Here is a 16,952-nt window from a genome sequence, read left to right as displayed (position 1 = left end):
GTTTTTGTCTAGTCCTTCTAGCATGTCGAGGATCAGTTGCTAGTGTCCTCTCCTGCTCAGCTGGTGAACCTGGGAATATTGAGGCAATGTTACAATTGCCTCATGTACACAGACAACCCTCTCCTCCTCCCACAAAACACAAATACATGCGAGAGATGCAACTATACGGCCAAACTGGAGGCTGAGCTCTCTCAACATAGGACTGGCAAGACCAGTCAGGAGGAGAAGGTTACCACACACTATAGACCCAGTCTCACATAGTACCATCACAACCTCAAATCATACACATAAACACACAAAGACATACTCGTGGCTCTGATCAAAATCTACCAAAACAGCAGAGGCCACCAAAGCAGACACCCAAACAACCACCACCTCAGAACACAACACCTGCAACACATAGACCTCACAGTCAGAGTGTCAAACAGTCACAGCCCTTAAGGCCAAACACAATGCCAGACACACTAGTCATTGGTGACTCCATAGTCAGACACACTGACGTCCCGCTCACCAGACTGAGTAAGGAGAAGGTCACAGTAAGCTGCCTGTCGGGCGCTAGAATCCGCCACATAACGCAAGCACTCAGGTCTCTCAACAGCAGGTACAAACACGACTCAGTCATTGTCCATGCTGGTGTAAACGACCTGAGACGTACCTCCTTGGACTACATGAAAAGAGACATTGAGGAGCTCTCTGATTATGTAGCCCAGGCAGGTATGACCCTGACCTTGAGCAGTATCCTACCTTCACCAAGAATGATGCCACAATACAGAGATAAGATGATCAGCTTTAACAATTGGCTTAAACTCTGGTGTCATTCAAAGGGGATCCAATGTCTGTCTGCCTGGGATGACATGCTGGACAAGCCACGCTGTCATAAGGGACGGCTTGCACCTGTCACCCTGGGATTCCGGATGTTGGCAAAGGCTCTTGCCACCCCATAGTGCCTTTTTAGGCAAGGCTCAAATTCTAAACCTACCACCCTAGAACACAAAAAGGCAAAAACTAAGGGTAATGCTGCTCAATGCCAGAAGTCTAAATCTCAAAATGCACGCACTCGAGGCCCTTCTCAGTATGGAGAACATCGATGTCTGTGCAGTGACAGAAACCTGGTTCAAGGCTCCTGAGAGCACCCCAGCACTATCAGGTTTTACCTCTTATCATGCTCCGCCCCAAAATCCGGACAATACCAAGAAAGGAGGTGGGGTATCCATATTCATCAAAGACACCCACACCTCAAGACTGGTGGCAACGCACGATGCATCGGAGACCATCCAGGTGCAATTAACCATAGGCAAGACTGCTCTACAAATTGTAGCATGTTACAGGCCACCTCACAAACTCAGGAACCTCACATGGCCTTCCTGAAAACACTAGAGGGATAAATGTATCACCAAACACCATCATACTAGGTGACTTCAATTACCCTAATATAGACTGGGAACACTACTCAAGCCCGAACACCCTAGCCCAAAAGTTCCTGGAATTCATAAACTCAAATGCCATGGAACAACTAGTCACCATCCCCACAAGAGGAGAAAACATACTTGATCTCATCATCACGAACATGGGAGCACAATGTTCAACACCGAAGTATACCCCTCACTGGTGAGATCAGATCACAACTAATCTCGCTGGAGGTCCTCATCCCACCCCCACCTGAAATAAAAAAGACCACAGTAAAGAACTTCTGAAAGCCGACTTCACACTTCTAAAGACTAGTGTGGTCTCCTTTAAGGCCCCGAGCCGGCAGAAACAGTACTCAAGCCGCTGAATCACTTACAAATACCTTCTACCAGCACCTGCAGGACTGCATGGATAAGGCAATCCCAAGCAAAACAAAGACTCTTTGTACCAAAGGCAAGCGTCCAGTCTGGTGGACCCCAGCCATAAACAAACTCTACAACAAAAGGAGGAAGCTACTACAAGATAGAGCAAAATCCTTAAAAGGTAAGACACCCTTGATCACTATAAGTAAAAAACTAAGAGCTCTCATAAAATCATCCAAAGCAAATTTTGAGAGAAAAATAGCTAAAGACTCAAAAGACAATCATAAGGCCTTCTTTAGCTATAGTTAGAAACCTGGGAGGAAACTCCCAGATATGCTCAGAACTAGTTCAAATGATGTGAAGATTACTGATCCTACAGACATTGCCAACATACTGGCTGACAGGTTCAGTGCAAACTCCCCCCCCCCAAAAGGAGAGATATCTATACCAAGCGATTGCAGCCCCCCAAACATCTCCAAGGCCCAAGTGAGAACTGCTCTCCAAAGCAAAAACACAGCATCCATGGGACCTGATGGTGTCCCGGCTGTGTGCTCCACTTAACTCAACGAGGAATTAAACCCACAGCTAGGACAGCTGTTTAATCATAGTCTTACCTCTGGATACGTACTCCAGGAGTGGCGCACTGCAACTGTGGTCCCACTTCACAAAGGCAGTGCCTCCACCGACCCTGGAAATTACCGCCCATTAGCTTGACAAGCCTTATCTGCAAAGCCATGGAGAGGATCATAATGGACCTCATAAATAAAGACATAGGAATTTGCAGACTTTGGATCCATCCCAGTTTGGCTTTGTCAAAGGCAGATCATGCCTTCTAAACTTGGTTGACTTTTTCAAACAGTCACCAAAGCCATTGATGAGGAAAGGCAGTCCATACAGCCTACCTCGATCTGGCGAAGGCCTTCGATACAATACCCCACTGGTATCATTGAAAACTCATCAGCTTAAATGTTAACCCATACATCACAAGATGGGTTGCAAACTGGCTGAGTGACAGAACCCACAGGGTCAGAGTTGCTGGCGCCATGTCAGACTCAAAGCCTGTCACAAGTGGTGTACCACAGGGCTCAGTCCTGGGCCCACTCTTGTTTGGCATCTACTTTTCCAAGTACAAGCAAACACAGGAGGGTTATGAGCGACAAAGTTTGCAGATGACTGCAAACTGGGTGCCATAGTAGAAAACACATCTGACACAGATATCCTTCAGAAGGGTCTCACAGAAACGGATAACTGGTGCCAGAGCCATGGCCTAAAGTTAAATGCCAAAAATGCATAGTCATACCCTTCGAAAAACAAGGTTACCCCTAGCTACCAAATAGGTGGCAATCCACTGAGCACAGAAGAAGTTATCAGGGACCTGGGGACCCAGGTTGATAGTAGTCTGTCATTCGACACCCATGTAGCTAAAGTAGTTAGGAAGACCTTCTACATTGCCCACCTTATCATGAAGGGATTCTCATCTAGATCAAGGAGGTCATAGTCTCCCTATACTCATCACTCATCAGACCAATGATTGAGTACAATGCCCCATTCGGAATGTATCTGACCCGACACTTGCAGCAGCTGGAGAGGCCACAAAAGTTCCTCACCAAAAGGATAAAGGGTCTCAAACATCTGTCCTATCCTGCCCGACTGAAAGAACTCCAGCTCTATTCAGTCGCCATCGCTTGCTCAGAGGTGACCTTTGCCTAACATACAAGGCCATGTCAAACCCAGATTTGATGAATATGCTTCACCTCAAAAATCTAGATCTGTCAGAGTCACAAGGGCGGGAGACTTAAACCTCGACACGGCTATTAATAGGACGTGCTGGAGGGATAGATTCATCACCCAAAGACTCCCTATGCTGTGGAATAAAATCCCGGTATATGTGAGGCAGAGCACCTCGCTGGCCTTGTTCAAGATAAATCTTGACCAATGGATGGGAGATCGCAGATATACCCCAGGGATTACCTCAGTGTCACTGCTCAACAGAGGCACAGCAAAATAATGGGTATAGTTCCCCGTACTAAAGGGGTGGCGTAAGCCACAAAACTATGGGCTAGGCTTGTAAATGCCCTCGGGCAGATAGCCTAGTATGAACCTATGAACCTATGAACCTATGAACCTATGACAGCTGCTGGAAGGAATGGGAGGTTTGGGAGTGTAGGTTAGTGTTTCAGGCAATGAGTTGGAGATTTAGGTTCAGGGTTCAGGAAGAGTTTTAAGGTTAGGGAACAGGAAGGGAAATTAGATTTAGGGAGTGATCAGATAACTATGTTTAGGGAGCTGGAAGTGAGTTTTACCTTTAGAGAGCAGGAAGTGATTTCAGGTTTAGGATGGTGGTGTGTGTGTAGAGCTTTAGGTTCATGGAGTGATTGGAGGAAACTTTACGTTTAGAAAGCAGGATCTGAGTTTTAGAGTTTTAGGGAGTGATTGGGGACTTTAGGGTTACAGAGTAGGAGGAGAATAATATGATGAGGGTTAGGAAATGGATGGGAATTTTAGGGTAAGATTTATGGATCTGGTCATACTATACAGTTTAGTAGAGTCGGGTGGTGAAAGGGCCAGGTAACTAAGCAGTACTAGGATAGTGGGAGTTAGGGAATGGCAACTTTGAGTAAGTGGCAATGAGCAAATGATTTGCAAGCATTTTGCACACAAACACTTGTAGCAGATCCTATAAACACACACACACACACACACGCACACACGCACACACGCACACACACACACACACACACACACACACACACACACACACACACACACACACGCCATCATGTTATTCACGGACATAAACTGACTTCCTTTTTAAACATGTAATTATGACTGTAACATGAAAGTGAATGTGAAATTGTTTGTTTCTCCATAGAACTGTTCTATCTTTCTTCTTTAAAGTGATGTCTCTCACCTCTATAGACCATGAATTGTGCAAAAAAACTAGTTTTATTTAACCCCCCCCTTGAATCCTGTAGAAAAGACATTTGAGAAAATGTGTGAATATGATATACGCAAGCTTTTTATGAATAAGAGGAAGCATTTGGTCATGGACAACAATCTAAATATAAATGAGAGCAAATTAGTAAATGATGTCTGCAACAGGGTGATCAGAGTTATGAAACTTATTGCTATGGTTATTATGAATACTAATTCTTATATTGAAAAAATGTTTGGTATACTGTATACTGATGTATATTGTGAGATAAATTTGAATGAGAAAAATATCTTATATAGGAAGGTGGACATAATTTTAGATGAATTATTATTAAATAGAGAAATTAGTATAGATGTGTATAACTTTATGGAGGTTAAGTCCCCAAAAATTCCCACCATTTTTGGTATATCAAAGTTACATAAGGATTTAGCAAACCCACCCCTTAGGCCTATTGTTGATGCAAAGGCATCAAAAACATATTTTATTGCAAAATTTATAGACACACAGCTTAAATCAGTACTTAATGATTGTGGATGGGTGGTAAAGGATTCTTGGGATTTATTAAAGAAAATCAACAAGAATTTGTATGATGATCCCCTCATCTTTGTGACAACTGATGTTAGAGATCTGTTTTCTGTAATCCCACATGAATTGGGTGTAGAGTGGTTTTATTTATTTTTATGTCGGTATTCTAACATTAGACATGAGCTTATTAGGACTATTAGAACCCTAATGGAATTCGTTTTAGATACTAATGTCATTGTCTTTGAAGCACAGCTCTTTAAGCAATGTAAGGGCGCAGCAATGGGGGCTATATGTGCCCCTATATTTGTCAATATTGTCCTGGCTTTCTGGAATTAGAATTTATTTTTAATAGTCAGTATGTCCAATATTGGAAGTATTATGGTAGGTACTTGGACGATATTATTATTTTTTGGCATGGCAATAATGAAGATCGTAATAATTTTTTGTCCTATATAAAGCAAAGTACAGATTTCTTAGATTTTAGTTATACTTCAGGGAATGATGAGATATTACAATTAAGAAAAATGTGGAGAAAAAAGATTTTAGTACTACAATTTTTAGGAAACCCACTAATTCTAATGCCCTTCTACATTTTAATAGTTTCCACCCACTACACCAGAAAAAATCATTGGTAAACGGTCAGGCTGTTCGTCTAGCCCGTATGATTTCTGAATGGGAGGATTTTATACATCAAATTGAAGTACTGAAGGGCATGCTTTTACAAAGGGGGTACCCTGAACTTTTTTTGGACCAGATTTTACAAGAAGTAATAGATAAAGGAAACAGGATATTTTTTTCCCTTTACTTGGAAAAGGTATTTCTCAAAATGAGGGTATATCCAAGGTTGAAACTGATTTTAAAAGATCAGCCATTTTTAAGTATAACAGGCAATTTACTGATATTATTCAGATTATCCAACATAATTGGAATTTATTTTATACCAGTCAAGATTATCTTGAAATTGTGGGGAAGGCCCCAAAAATTGTCTATCAGAAGGACATCACCTTCAAGAATATGTTAGAGAGAAATATGAATAATAACATATGGTTAGGGGGTATGTCAAAATGTGGGTTTTTCCTCCAATGTAAATACATTATGGAGGGCACGGAGATTGTTATTCCCAATTATGGCAGACATTTCCATAAGGAGAAGTTTTGTTGTTGTAGTAAATCTGTAGTTTATCTTGCTCTTTGCCAGTCATGTCCAAGATTTTATATTGGCAAGACTATTAATGCCCTTAGAAGTAGGGTATATCAGCATTATTACGATATAAAAAAGCAGGACTTAAAAAATGCTTTGGCGGCACATATTCATAATAACAAGGGTCACAGTTTCAAATTCACAGTCTTAGAACAGGTAATAATGGGGGCTAGGGAGGGCCCGGCTAACAATTTTTTTAGAGTTGCATGAATTAAGGTAGCAGATGAGGACTAATGCCACTGAACAACCAGGTCTTAATACTAATATCTCTATTAGCCCTATACTTAGATTGAGGGCAGAGGGCTATATGTAAATAATATGTAGTCTATAACATGGTTTTAGATATTTATGTATATATTTATATGGAAATCTTATAGTGTGTTTATTTAAACATGCATATATATTTTTTACACAATTTTGTGTCGTTTATTTGTATAAGTCTTAAAAAAATTCAATTTTTATTAGCAACAGATGGAATTATTTAAATTCTAGATGTTATTATTCTGCATTTATTTATTATTTATTATTTATTATTAGGGAGTATATTTATTGTTTGTATGTGTGTTTCAGAGGCTTATACCTTTAAGTTGATTGATAATTAACACTTATGAGATTAAGAGTGTTATATAAGTTGGGCCAGTTATTGTTTTTTCTGTATTTGCCTTATTCTGATGATGTTTTTTATTTTAGAAAACGAAAGCGCTCAATAAAATACTGTCTGTGGATCCTGGTATGCTTCTTCCTACATCATTTCATTCAGTAATAGAACAGTGGGAGTTAAGGAATGACAACTTTGAGTAAATGGCAATGAGCAAATGATTTGCAAGCATTTAGCACAAAAACACTTGTAGTAGATCCTGTAAATACACAAACACATGCACTCACACACACACGCACACACACACACACACACACACACACACACACACACACACACACACACACACACACACACACACACATACACGCCATCATGTTATTCACAGACATAAACTGACTTCCTTTTTAAACATAATTATGACTGTAACATGAAAGTGAATGTGAATTTGTTTGTTTCTCCATAGAACTGTTCTTTCTCCAACAATAAATGTGAAATACGTGCTGTCCTGGCTTGTCTTGTTATGCATTCACATAAACAGATATTATGGTTGTCATGTGAACTTGCTTGGTTTTTTTGTTTGTTTGTTTGTTTTTCATACAACTTCTTACAACTTCTGCAATATGTTTTCTGTCATAATAATTAAATGACCAGGCCTACCCAGCTACAAATAAAATAAAATAAATGAATACATAAAAAAACACATGAATAACGTGAAGATGGCACATTGCAGTGCTCACAGGCCACCTTTCTAGGTGAAAGGGCTACCTCTGTGTTGTGAAGATACTTCCACCTTTCACAGATCACATCATGCAGGTCACATAACAATTCACTGTCTGTCAGCATTAAACACGCATTCTGCATTGTCTAGGAATACCCAGTGTTACAAGACTGGTTAAAGAAGTTGATTTGTCTTTCATGCTATCCACAACAGTTTATTTCTTACAAGGGCTCACATTTCTTGACCTTTTTTTTTGGCCACTTACTCAACCTTTGAAGAAAGTTTGGAATAAGAACTTATAATGAATACTAGACGTTATAATAATGCCAGCTCAGCAGCTACATGCACAGTGAAGCTCACAGCACAACTATGGACAAGTGATAACTGTTAAATTGAGCACAGTGGGAGAATAAAGTAAAACTGGATTACATGGCAACACTAGCTCTATATGCTAGGTTAATCTGAATGGCCTACAACCATAGAGTGCACTGTGCTCAACTCCAGCCTGCAAATGGAACATAAAGGTGTGTAAGGTACATCAACTTAAACACAATGCAGAAAAGCTATACGGCTAGTCAATTTAACCTTTTTTATTCACTGGGCTAATATGATGCCCAGAGAACAACTAAATTATTTTGTCTCACAAAGCAAACTCTCAATGTAAAATGCAGATTTTTCCCAAGTATAAATGAAGCAAAACACAGTAAGCAGAGGTGGTATAGCAGTCTAAGTAATAAAATTAAACATGCAAAGCCACTTTCCTTATTTTATAGGGGTCAGTTATATGTCACATCTTGTAACACAGACACAGCAGGACACCTACTAAGCATCTCACTGCAGCTCAGCAAAATGGAGCACTAAAATTTGTACAGAGGACAGAAAAGCTACACTGCATCTCAGCTTAACCTCCTTTGTTCCCTTGGTTATGAAAATGTCCAGAGTACAGCCAAAACTCTCTATGCAAAACGTTGACTTTTTCACCACACCATGAATAAAGAAAAGCAAAAGCAGTGATTTACCAGTTTAACAAATAATGTCACTTCCCATATTGTAGAATGATAGGCTGCCAGTCAAGTGGCACAAACACAGCAGGAGACATGTTTTGCTGTAAATTATATTGACATTAAAATTACAACGTGGCTCTTTTACAGAAAATTGGTCATGGGAATTTATTTTATAGAAAACAAGTCTAGAGTAGAGTTCACCATTTATACATAATTTTAGTGTGGCATACAAAAAGATCTGCACCAAATAACTAACACATTAAAATATACTTACTTTGATATCCAAAATCTTTTGTTCTTGTTTGGTCTGTAGTTCCACAAGCTCCTGAAGTCTTGGTTGAAGATCAGCTTGTGCTGTGGTAATTTTGCCCTGTAGGAACAAAAAATATTTCAGCTTTACAAAGATGAGAGATAGAATCTGTTATACAGCTTCCTTCATTCCTGTTGTTATACTCTTAACTCATGGGCATAGCTCCCTCCAAGGGTTAACCAACTAGATTTAGTAGTTCCAGACTTTTCTAAGCATTGGTTACTACTTATCAGCCACTAGCTGTGTATCTAATTCACCAATCATGTTCCCAAGGAGACCCGAATTACAAATAGATTAAAGGGGGTACCATCAGTTTAGATTGTCAAGCATACATCTGCAGTGAACATTCCACTGGTTTTCTCTTCAAAGTTTGAAAAAGCCACAAAATTTTCTGCATCAGACAAATAAAAGTTTTATTAATTGTTGTTTTATACTTCTTGACCTGACTCTGTATTTTATGAGCTATGGATGACAAGAGCATAACAGAATACTTTTCTGTGATGGAAGTTCAGAGAAAACTGAATTCTGCCAGCATATTTCTCACACATAAACTCCTATCCTAGGATTCAAAATTATGCCTCATGCAATCACTTTGAGGTTAAAGTGGATATACCTTGTAGCAAGCTGTGGCCAGAAAGTAATTCTAAACTAACTAGCTGTATGTTCGCAGCCCAAGCTGCTACTAGTTCAAAAACTGGTTGTAGAAATAGCAGACTAAGCAGAGACAGGGAAAGAGAGAGAGAGAGAGTTTCCTCAACTGTAGCCAAGAATGATGTGAGGAGAGGTAGCATGCAAGTGGCAGGTATGTGCCCAAAATAAAACATAGATGAACATTTTTGCAAAACAACCCGCCATTTTAATATACAAAACAGATGAGCACTTTTGCCATTAACACAAATAAAGACTTCATCAGATAAAACAAAATCACCATGCTATTGAATTTAAAACCTAGTGAAAAGTCACATGATCTCCTTAAACTCATTCTATAAAGCTAAAGTGCTCCATAATAGCTGCAGCTATTTGTAAATGTCACCTACATAAAACATTACAAGACTAAAACCCAATGCAACTCATAAGAATAGCAAATGTAAACTCTTAAAGCCACATAATGCAGAACTAAAGTAAGTATTTAAGAGGTTCTCTGGTTCGAGCCTCGTCCTTCTGTGTGGAGTCTGCATGTCCTCTCTGTGGTCACGTGGGTTTCCTCTGGGTGCTCTGGTTTCCTCCCACATCCCAAAGACATGCTGTAGGTGGATTGAACACTCTAAATTGGCCCTAGGTGTGCATGCATGTGTCTGCCTTCTGTGGAAGGTTGGGCACCGGGCTGGCAACTCAACACCATAAAAACTCCACTACCAATCATGAGCGGACAAGGTGATCCTCTGTGGCAACCCCTAACTGGGAAAAGCCAAAAGAAGAAGAAGAATTGCCTATTTGCTTTTAATTTAAGCAAACAAGTGATCATGGAGACGTAATTTAAACCTGGGGCACTTCCTGCATTAAAATGTAATTGCCAAAAGAACTCTTTCTTCTCCAGCAGCAGTCCTCTTGGTCACCAGTCGGATTCACGTTTAATCGTTCAAGCACCACAAATTTAAATTCATGCTAAGGCCAGTCAATAAGGTGTTTAGATAGGGCATTTATACTGCTTTTAGTCCTAATCTGATAAAGATGTTTATAGATTCTCTTTCAACATGCACTCAGTTTTGCCCACATAAAATCCAAGACAAGCCTGGCATAAGGCTAAGTAAACAACCCCTCTTAATAGGCAGTTATATTTCCCCTTAACTTTGAACTGTTCACCTTTTACTGTGAATATGTCACAACAGATTATACTCTTGCAGTAACTGCAACAACTCACTTAAACATTCCATTTGTCATATTATGTCTCTGTTGTCTCTTTTCAGATTCAAAAGCATTTTTGAATCTGACTCCCTTTCTATACACAAGTGACCTGTCATTAAGTTTCTCTTCTAAGACAGTGCTATCACTAATGATGTTCCAATTTTGTATTCAAAACCCATCTAATGCAGTCATGGTCCGAGGAGAAAGTGGTAATAAAACTACATTTATAATCCGGTTTTGTCCCAACCTCCAATGAATTACGAGTGCCAGGACTAATAGCCACAACTTGTGTACTAACATCATTCCCTGTTCTTTACTGTTCAGGATAACTGACTGGTCCGGATTCATGAACAACTACACTGTGTGCACTGTTCTGAGTGAACAGACAACACAAGCATAACTCCCACCTTCTTCCTCCTAATTTTAGTTTTCCTACAGATTTTCTTGCAGCCTTAAACATTGAGGGGGATTCATAACGGCTACCACAAAGTGCAGACAACATGGACACTTAGTAATCTTTCTGAGTGAATAGACAGCACAAAAAATGTAGTAGGGATGTTCTGGAATACAGATCGTGTACACTTAGTGCAGGTGTTCATGTATCCGGCCCATCTCATGCACAGCAGGAATCATTCTTAACTGTACAAGATATAACATGGAATACTAGAGCTTATCTTCATCAAGGAGTGCTTGAGAGTCAGAAAGGAATAACTGTGAAATGTATGTTTCTGTCTTTCTCCAGATTTCCCTTAATATATGTCTTGCTGTTGACTTATGGTATCAGACTGTGAACTGTGCTGTTCCATGATGGCACTAAACATAGGATTTCAAAGTTATGATGTAGCTTTAATACCATTCAAAATGGCAGCTGAAAACAAAGTTAACAACACAGCTTCTTCTTCAAGAGTGAAATGTTAGCGCTCTATGCATTATGGGTACTAGACATTCTTAAAGTCCAAGTACATTTACATAGATATAAATACAGACATTAGAAAGTTGTACACAAAATTGCTATCATTGCGACAGCCATTCTTGCTGTATATAGGAATTAAATAAAATTACTACTGACCTCAAGGTTTCTGCTTTATCCATGGGTTTCTGACTTCATTTAATCTTATCCTGTGCAAGTCTTTGCAACTCCAAACCCTGATTAAAGAGTTGCTAGAAGAATATGTCTATCATGTTGGAACACAGACATTTGTTGTATTACCTGTTCCCTTTTTTCACTATATTTGATATTTTCTTATAATGCGTGGTTGCCTGAATAATGCTGTTCCCCCAGCCATTCTGCTGTTCTAAATGTCCTGTCTTGTTCTGTCACCACCTGAGCTGGTGCTTTATGCTCTTCCTGTAATTGCTGTACCTTTTAATCCATCCAGTTTTATATCCAAAAGTTTGTATGAAAATTTTCTAACAAATCTCATGTGGCCTAAATCCTAGCTCCATTGCTCTGTGTTGTAGTGCTATAATCATCTTCACCTGGCCTCAACCAACTCAGGAGACTGTGTACTGAAATCTCTGTTCCACACTGCCATGTTATTAGATAGCATGGTTGTTCTCTTAATGGTTTTGTTCTGCAAATGAACTTTCTGAACACAAAAGTACACATTTAGGGCGCTAAGTATACCTTTTTATTATTTTTTTTTTATTTAATTTATTCTTTGTTGACCAGCTTAGTCCCACTAGGCTAGAGACCTTTTTTCAAGGGAAACTTGAGGTAGTATTTATACTACTAGGAGAAATTAGACTAGGTTATCAGGAAACTTTCCCTACTCTGTTTTATAGGTGCCATAAAATCAGTTATATCCACCTGAGCTTCCATCAACTCAAGCAGATGGGGCCTCAGTTTAATGTCTCTTTTAAATGAAAGCTCGGTTAGGAGTGCAAAACTCCCTTTATGCTACATCAGTAATCGCTCTACTTGTTGTGGGAATATTACCCACAACCTTCTGCAGCAAAGGGGAGTGTGCTACCTGCTGCACCAGTGGTAGTTGTCACTGCAGAATTCTGTATGTAATGTGCTCATTACCATAATGCCCATTCTTAAGGAAAAGGCAGATTTAGTCTAATAACATCAATGCATATTGTAGGAATTTTCAAATTATAATCCAATATAAAGTCATATACATTTTTTAAGTAATGAGTTTACATTGTAATGGATTGTTGTATTTCATACTTTTTGTGGTCAAAGAGGTTTCTGAGTTATGTTTTAATTGTAACTGTGTAAAAAATACTTTACTTTCAATTAATTGACTATTTATATATTCATGAGCAGTGATTTTTCATTGTCAGAATTGGTTGGATTAGAACCAATGACTAACTAGTAATGTGTACTTAAATTTGAACTTTTAATGGTACTCTGTTCTGAAGAAGTCATACTAGTTGATGAAAGCGCTTAACATTGTTTTATTATTTTTATTCATTAAATAGTACTGTGGACTCGCAACGTTGGTGCTCTTTTATTTTACAAAGTTCTTTTACCTGCAGCCTCTTATGGAATGTGGTGTGTTACTAAACTGTTGAATCTTTGCAAACTTGCTGAGTTACTCCTGAAAACTGAGAAGTGAGAGTAGCATTTAGTCCTTCATCTGTCATTTGATCCCTCACTACTGCAACTCTGAAAAATAACATTAAGCCAGTTGCTTACAGTCAAATACGTAATTTGCTGCTATTAGTTATTAAGCTAAATAACCTCTTCTATGAAAACATTGTCAAATCTCTTTCTATTTGAGTTTTGCTGTAATATCTGTAACACTCACTACATTGGCTTAACCACTAGGTGTGGGCTTGAAGACAGAATATAGGAGAAAAGCAATGCATGTGTGTGTGTGTGTGTGTGTGTGTGTGTGTGTGTGTGTGTGTGTGTGTGTGTAAATTCTTGTTTATGTTTTGAGAGGAGAGGGGTAGATACAGGTTTCACCCAAATTAAATATTTCCAGAATCAAGTTAGAGAAATAAGCTTAATTTGGTAACAGACAAGGGGCATGGAGTTAGTTGGAAAGCAACTAATATTTATTTTTATTTCTGTCTGTTTTCAACCAATTGTGAAACAACAGATCTCATATAGCATTAGTCTCCTTTTGGGAAAGGTCTCTCAGCTACAAAGAGCACATGAGAAAATGCAGGTTAGCCATTATACACTTCTGTTGTTTACAACTTATTTAGAAAACAGATAGTTTTCTTTTTCAGGCACACTTACAGACTCTCCTAACTGCTACTTTTTTAACCTAGCCTACAGCATGTCTCTATACCACTTACTTGTCACAGGGCATGTGACTGCTAAAAGAGTCTGTACAACATCCTTTCTCACTTTCCCCACCCCACCTTTTGATAGAATTGAAAATGCCTTATGGCTTTATCATCCCTAACAATGACTTGAATATTTATTCCCAAACGCACTTACCCGATGCAAGCTGGCTGCTTCATCCATCGGCAAGAAGCTATGACCAGCGTGTTTTGCAGAATCCCGACAGATGATGCAGACAAGGGTCTCATCCTCCTTGCAGAACAATTTCAGTTTCTCTTCATGCTGTACACAGAAGGCAGTGTTTGGTGAACGGCTTACTTCAGAATTCCCTTCTGTGCTCCCTGTTCTCAGTATCACAGCTTCAACTTGTTTAGCCAGTAACCAGTTTACAGAGTATTTCCTGGTTTGAAATTCCTCCCTGCACTCAGGACAGGCAAGCACTTTATCACTGCTGTCCCATACTTTCTCAATACAGGACTTGCAGAAATTGTGTCCACAATCCAGCATAACAGGCTTTATAAACAATTCCAAGCACACAGGACATGTTAAAAACTCTGTATCATCACATTCCTGTGAAACAGCATTCGCAGCCATCTTTAACAGGTGTCTGCCTTTCTTTTGGTTTCACTTTCTCTCACAAAGGAGGTGCTTTCGAGTGACAGATCATGCCTAACTCAAACTGTTTTTTTTTTGTTTGATTGTTTGTTTGTTTCTTTGTATTAAGTAACACTCCACTAACAGTAGTTATAACTAGATTTGCGACTGTACTGCAAGTCAGTTTGGGTCACAGATCAGTACATTTAACAATTTTAACAGATTAAGAAAGGATATTATATTGGAATTTTAAAAATAGATAAAGAGATTATCGATGTATAAAAGGGGACATGAAATAAAATTAACTTCATTTCAATTATATGATTTAGGCAAAAAAATTGATCACGCAGTATATGGAAAATGAATTACGTACCTCTCAATTTCTGAGGACAAGAAATCTGGACAAAGTCTACAATAATATGGGCCAACAAAGGATCATAAATGGGGCAGATTTTAAACAATGCTCTTACAGACTTAGAAAGTTGCTAGAATAATAGGATTTGTGTTGGCACACATTTTCTGAAGGATATAAAGTCTGAAACAAGTGCATGTAATTATTTAGTGACTTCAATCCTCAGTGATTTACCAGAAAAAACACAAATTATATTAAGAATATGAACCAAAAATCTGGACATTCTGCAAAATCTGGGCAGTTGAGATGTATGAGCAAATATTAAAGGTGTTACTCAGACTAACTGCACTTTGTACCACCATAAAAGTAAAAGTAAATAGGATAAGATAAGTCAGGTTTAAACATAGTTCACTTAAATGGCCAACCCGTGCAAATACACTCATCACAGAATCCCTACTAAAACTCACCTGCTAAGATAGAGAATTATTTTTCAAAACTGATTTTGAATTCCTGCCTGAAACATTGAACAAAGGGCCAGTAAGTGGCAGCTACATAATTATGTATAAGTATAACTTGTTAGAGGCACTTCCTGTTTCTACAGCCTGATTCACCGTTTAAAGGGGCATCTCATGCATGTGCTTTCTGCCACTCTGAGGCATCTAACTGTTCTTTTGGGGAGCTATATTCTCCAGCAAAAATAAATGCAAAAGGGCACTTGACCTTCTGATCAATGTTCAGGAATTTCTGCCTCACAGGGGTTGGTTTTCTAGTTCTGTTATTGGCTGGACTGCCTTATTTGTGGACTCTGTACATTTCCCTCTGAACTAGTGATTCTCTAGATTGCTATTAAGTATGCAAGATTAGTATGAGTGCACGTGTACAGAAATAGTTTTACAGTCTTGCATCCATTGATGATATTAGATATTCCCTCCAGTTTATATATTACCCAGAACTGGATTCATCAGACAATCAGAGAATAAATGAATAAAATTGCTGTGGCATCAGCTCTTTATAGGACATATAAGAACTATGCAGTGGGTCCTGTGATATTGGTAGTCTGAGAAAGAATCTATCTGGAAGTAGATGCTTTGCCTTTGACCATTCTAATGAATACTGTCAAGTGTCAAGAAGATCTGACAAGCATTGAAATCAACCCTTCCCCCCCCCCCTTTTGTACATGGGTTTGAGCAATCACATCGTCAGTGACCAAATCACCGAGACAGCCTCAGCCTTATGCATACATCAGCTAGACAACTTCCTAGGGTGCCGTGCATGGAAGGATGCTCTTTCGGATTTATGTATTTATTTTTAGAGATACAAACGATGTAGTTGCTTTATCTAAAAATAAATAAATAAAATGTGTCATCCTACTAAGCAAGGTCATGTTTGATCTGTGTTGCAAGGTAGTCGTGGAAACCTTGCAACATTCAAATGGTAGGCACGAAGCTGTTGTGCTGACATGTGGAAGGGTAATATCAATAACATGCAATTTTTTAATTACAACAAATATTTAAAAAAATAATAATAAAAACTATAACTTTCATTTAAAAACTTTACTGCTTGGTTGTTCAGTGAGTCGGGATGGCCATTTTGTGTGCTGAATTTTGGACAGTCGAAAGGAAAGGAGCGAGACAGAAGCACTGAGGTAAGTATTATTATTCTATTTTGGGTTTTTTGTTACGCTGGCAGTGATCAGCCAATTATTTTACAGCATTATTTATGGCTTTGTGATTTTTGTGGAGCAACCAGGAATGCTGTAATGTGTGACAACTTGTCTTTGTGGTCTGAACTATCAAAGGTGAAACTAATTAAGTGGCCATCGGCCTTCATGGAGTTGGGCAAACTTCCCCCA

The 16,952-nt window shown here is 38.9% G+C and overlaps 1 protein-coding gene across 1 annotated transcript in view; it reads right to left on the bottom strand.

Moving 5' to 3' along the window:
* LOC122814328 (zinc-binding protein A33-like) overlaps window positions 1–14,749 on the bottom strand; it is a 95,337-nt gene extending 80,588 nt beyond the window's left edge. The window contains exons 1-2 of the mRNA XM_044086915.1: window positions 14,311–14,749; window positions 9,027–9,122 (exon numbers count right to left, since the gene is read on the bottom strand). Coding sequence (XP_043942850.1) covers window positions 9,027–9,122; window positions 14,311–14,748 — 534 coding nt within the window. The 5' untranslated portion in view covers window position 14,749. The remainder of the gene's footprint in view (window positions 1–9,026; window positions 9,123–14,310) is intronic.
* Between the last annotated feature and the right edge of the window lie 2,203 nt (window positions 14,750–16,952).

Source organism: Protopterus annectens, chromosome 10.part0 (assembly GCF_019279795.1).
Source record: "Protopterus annectens isolate FY-2018-M chromosome 10.part0, PAN1.0, whole genome shotgun sequence".
In the NCBI taxonomy this organism is placed as follows: domain Eukaryota; kingdom Metazoa; phylum Chordata; order Ceratodontiformes; family Protopteridae; genus Protopterus; species Protopterus annectens.
Note: the sequence above shows the minus strand (reverse complement) of the source record. Positions and strands in the feature narration are given on the sequence as shown.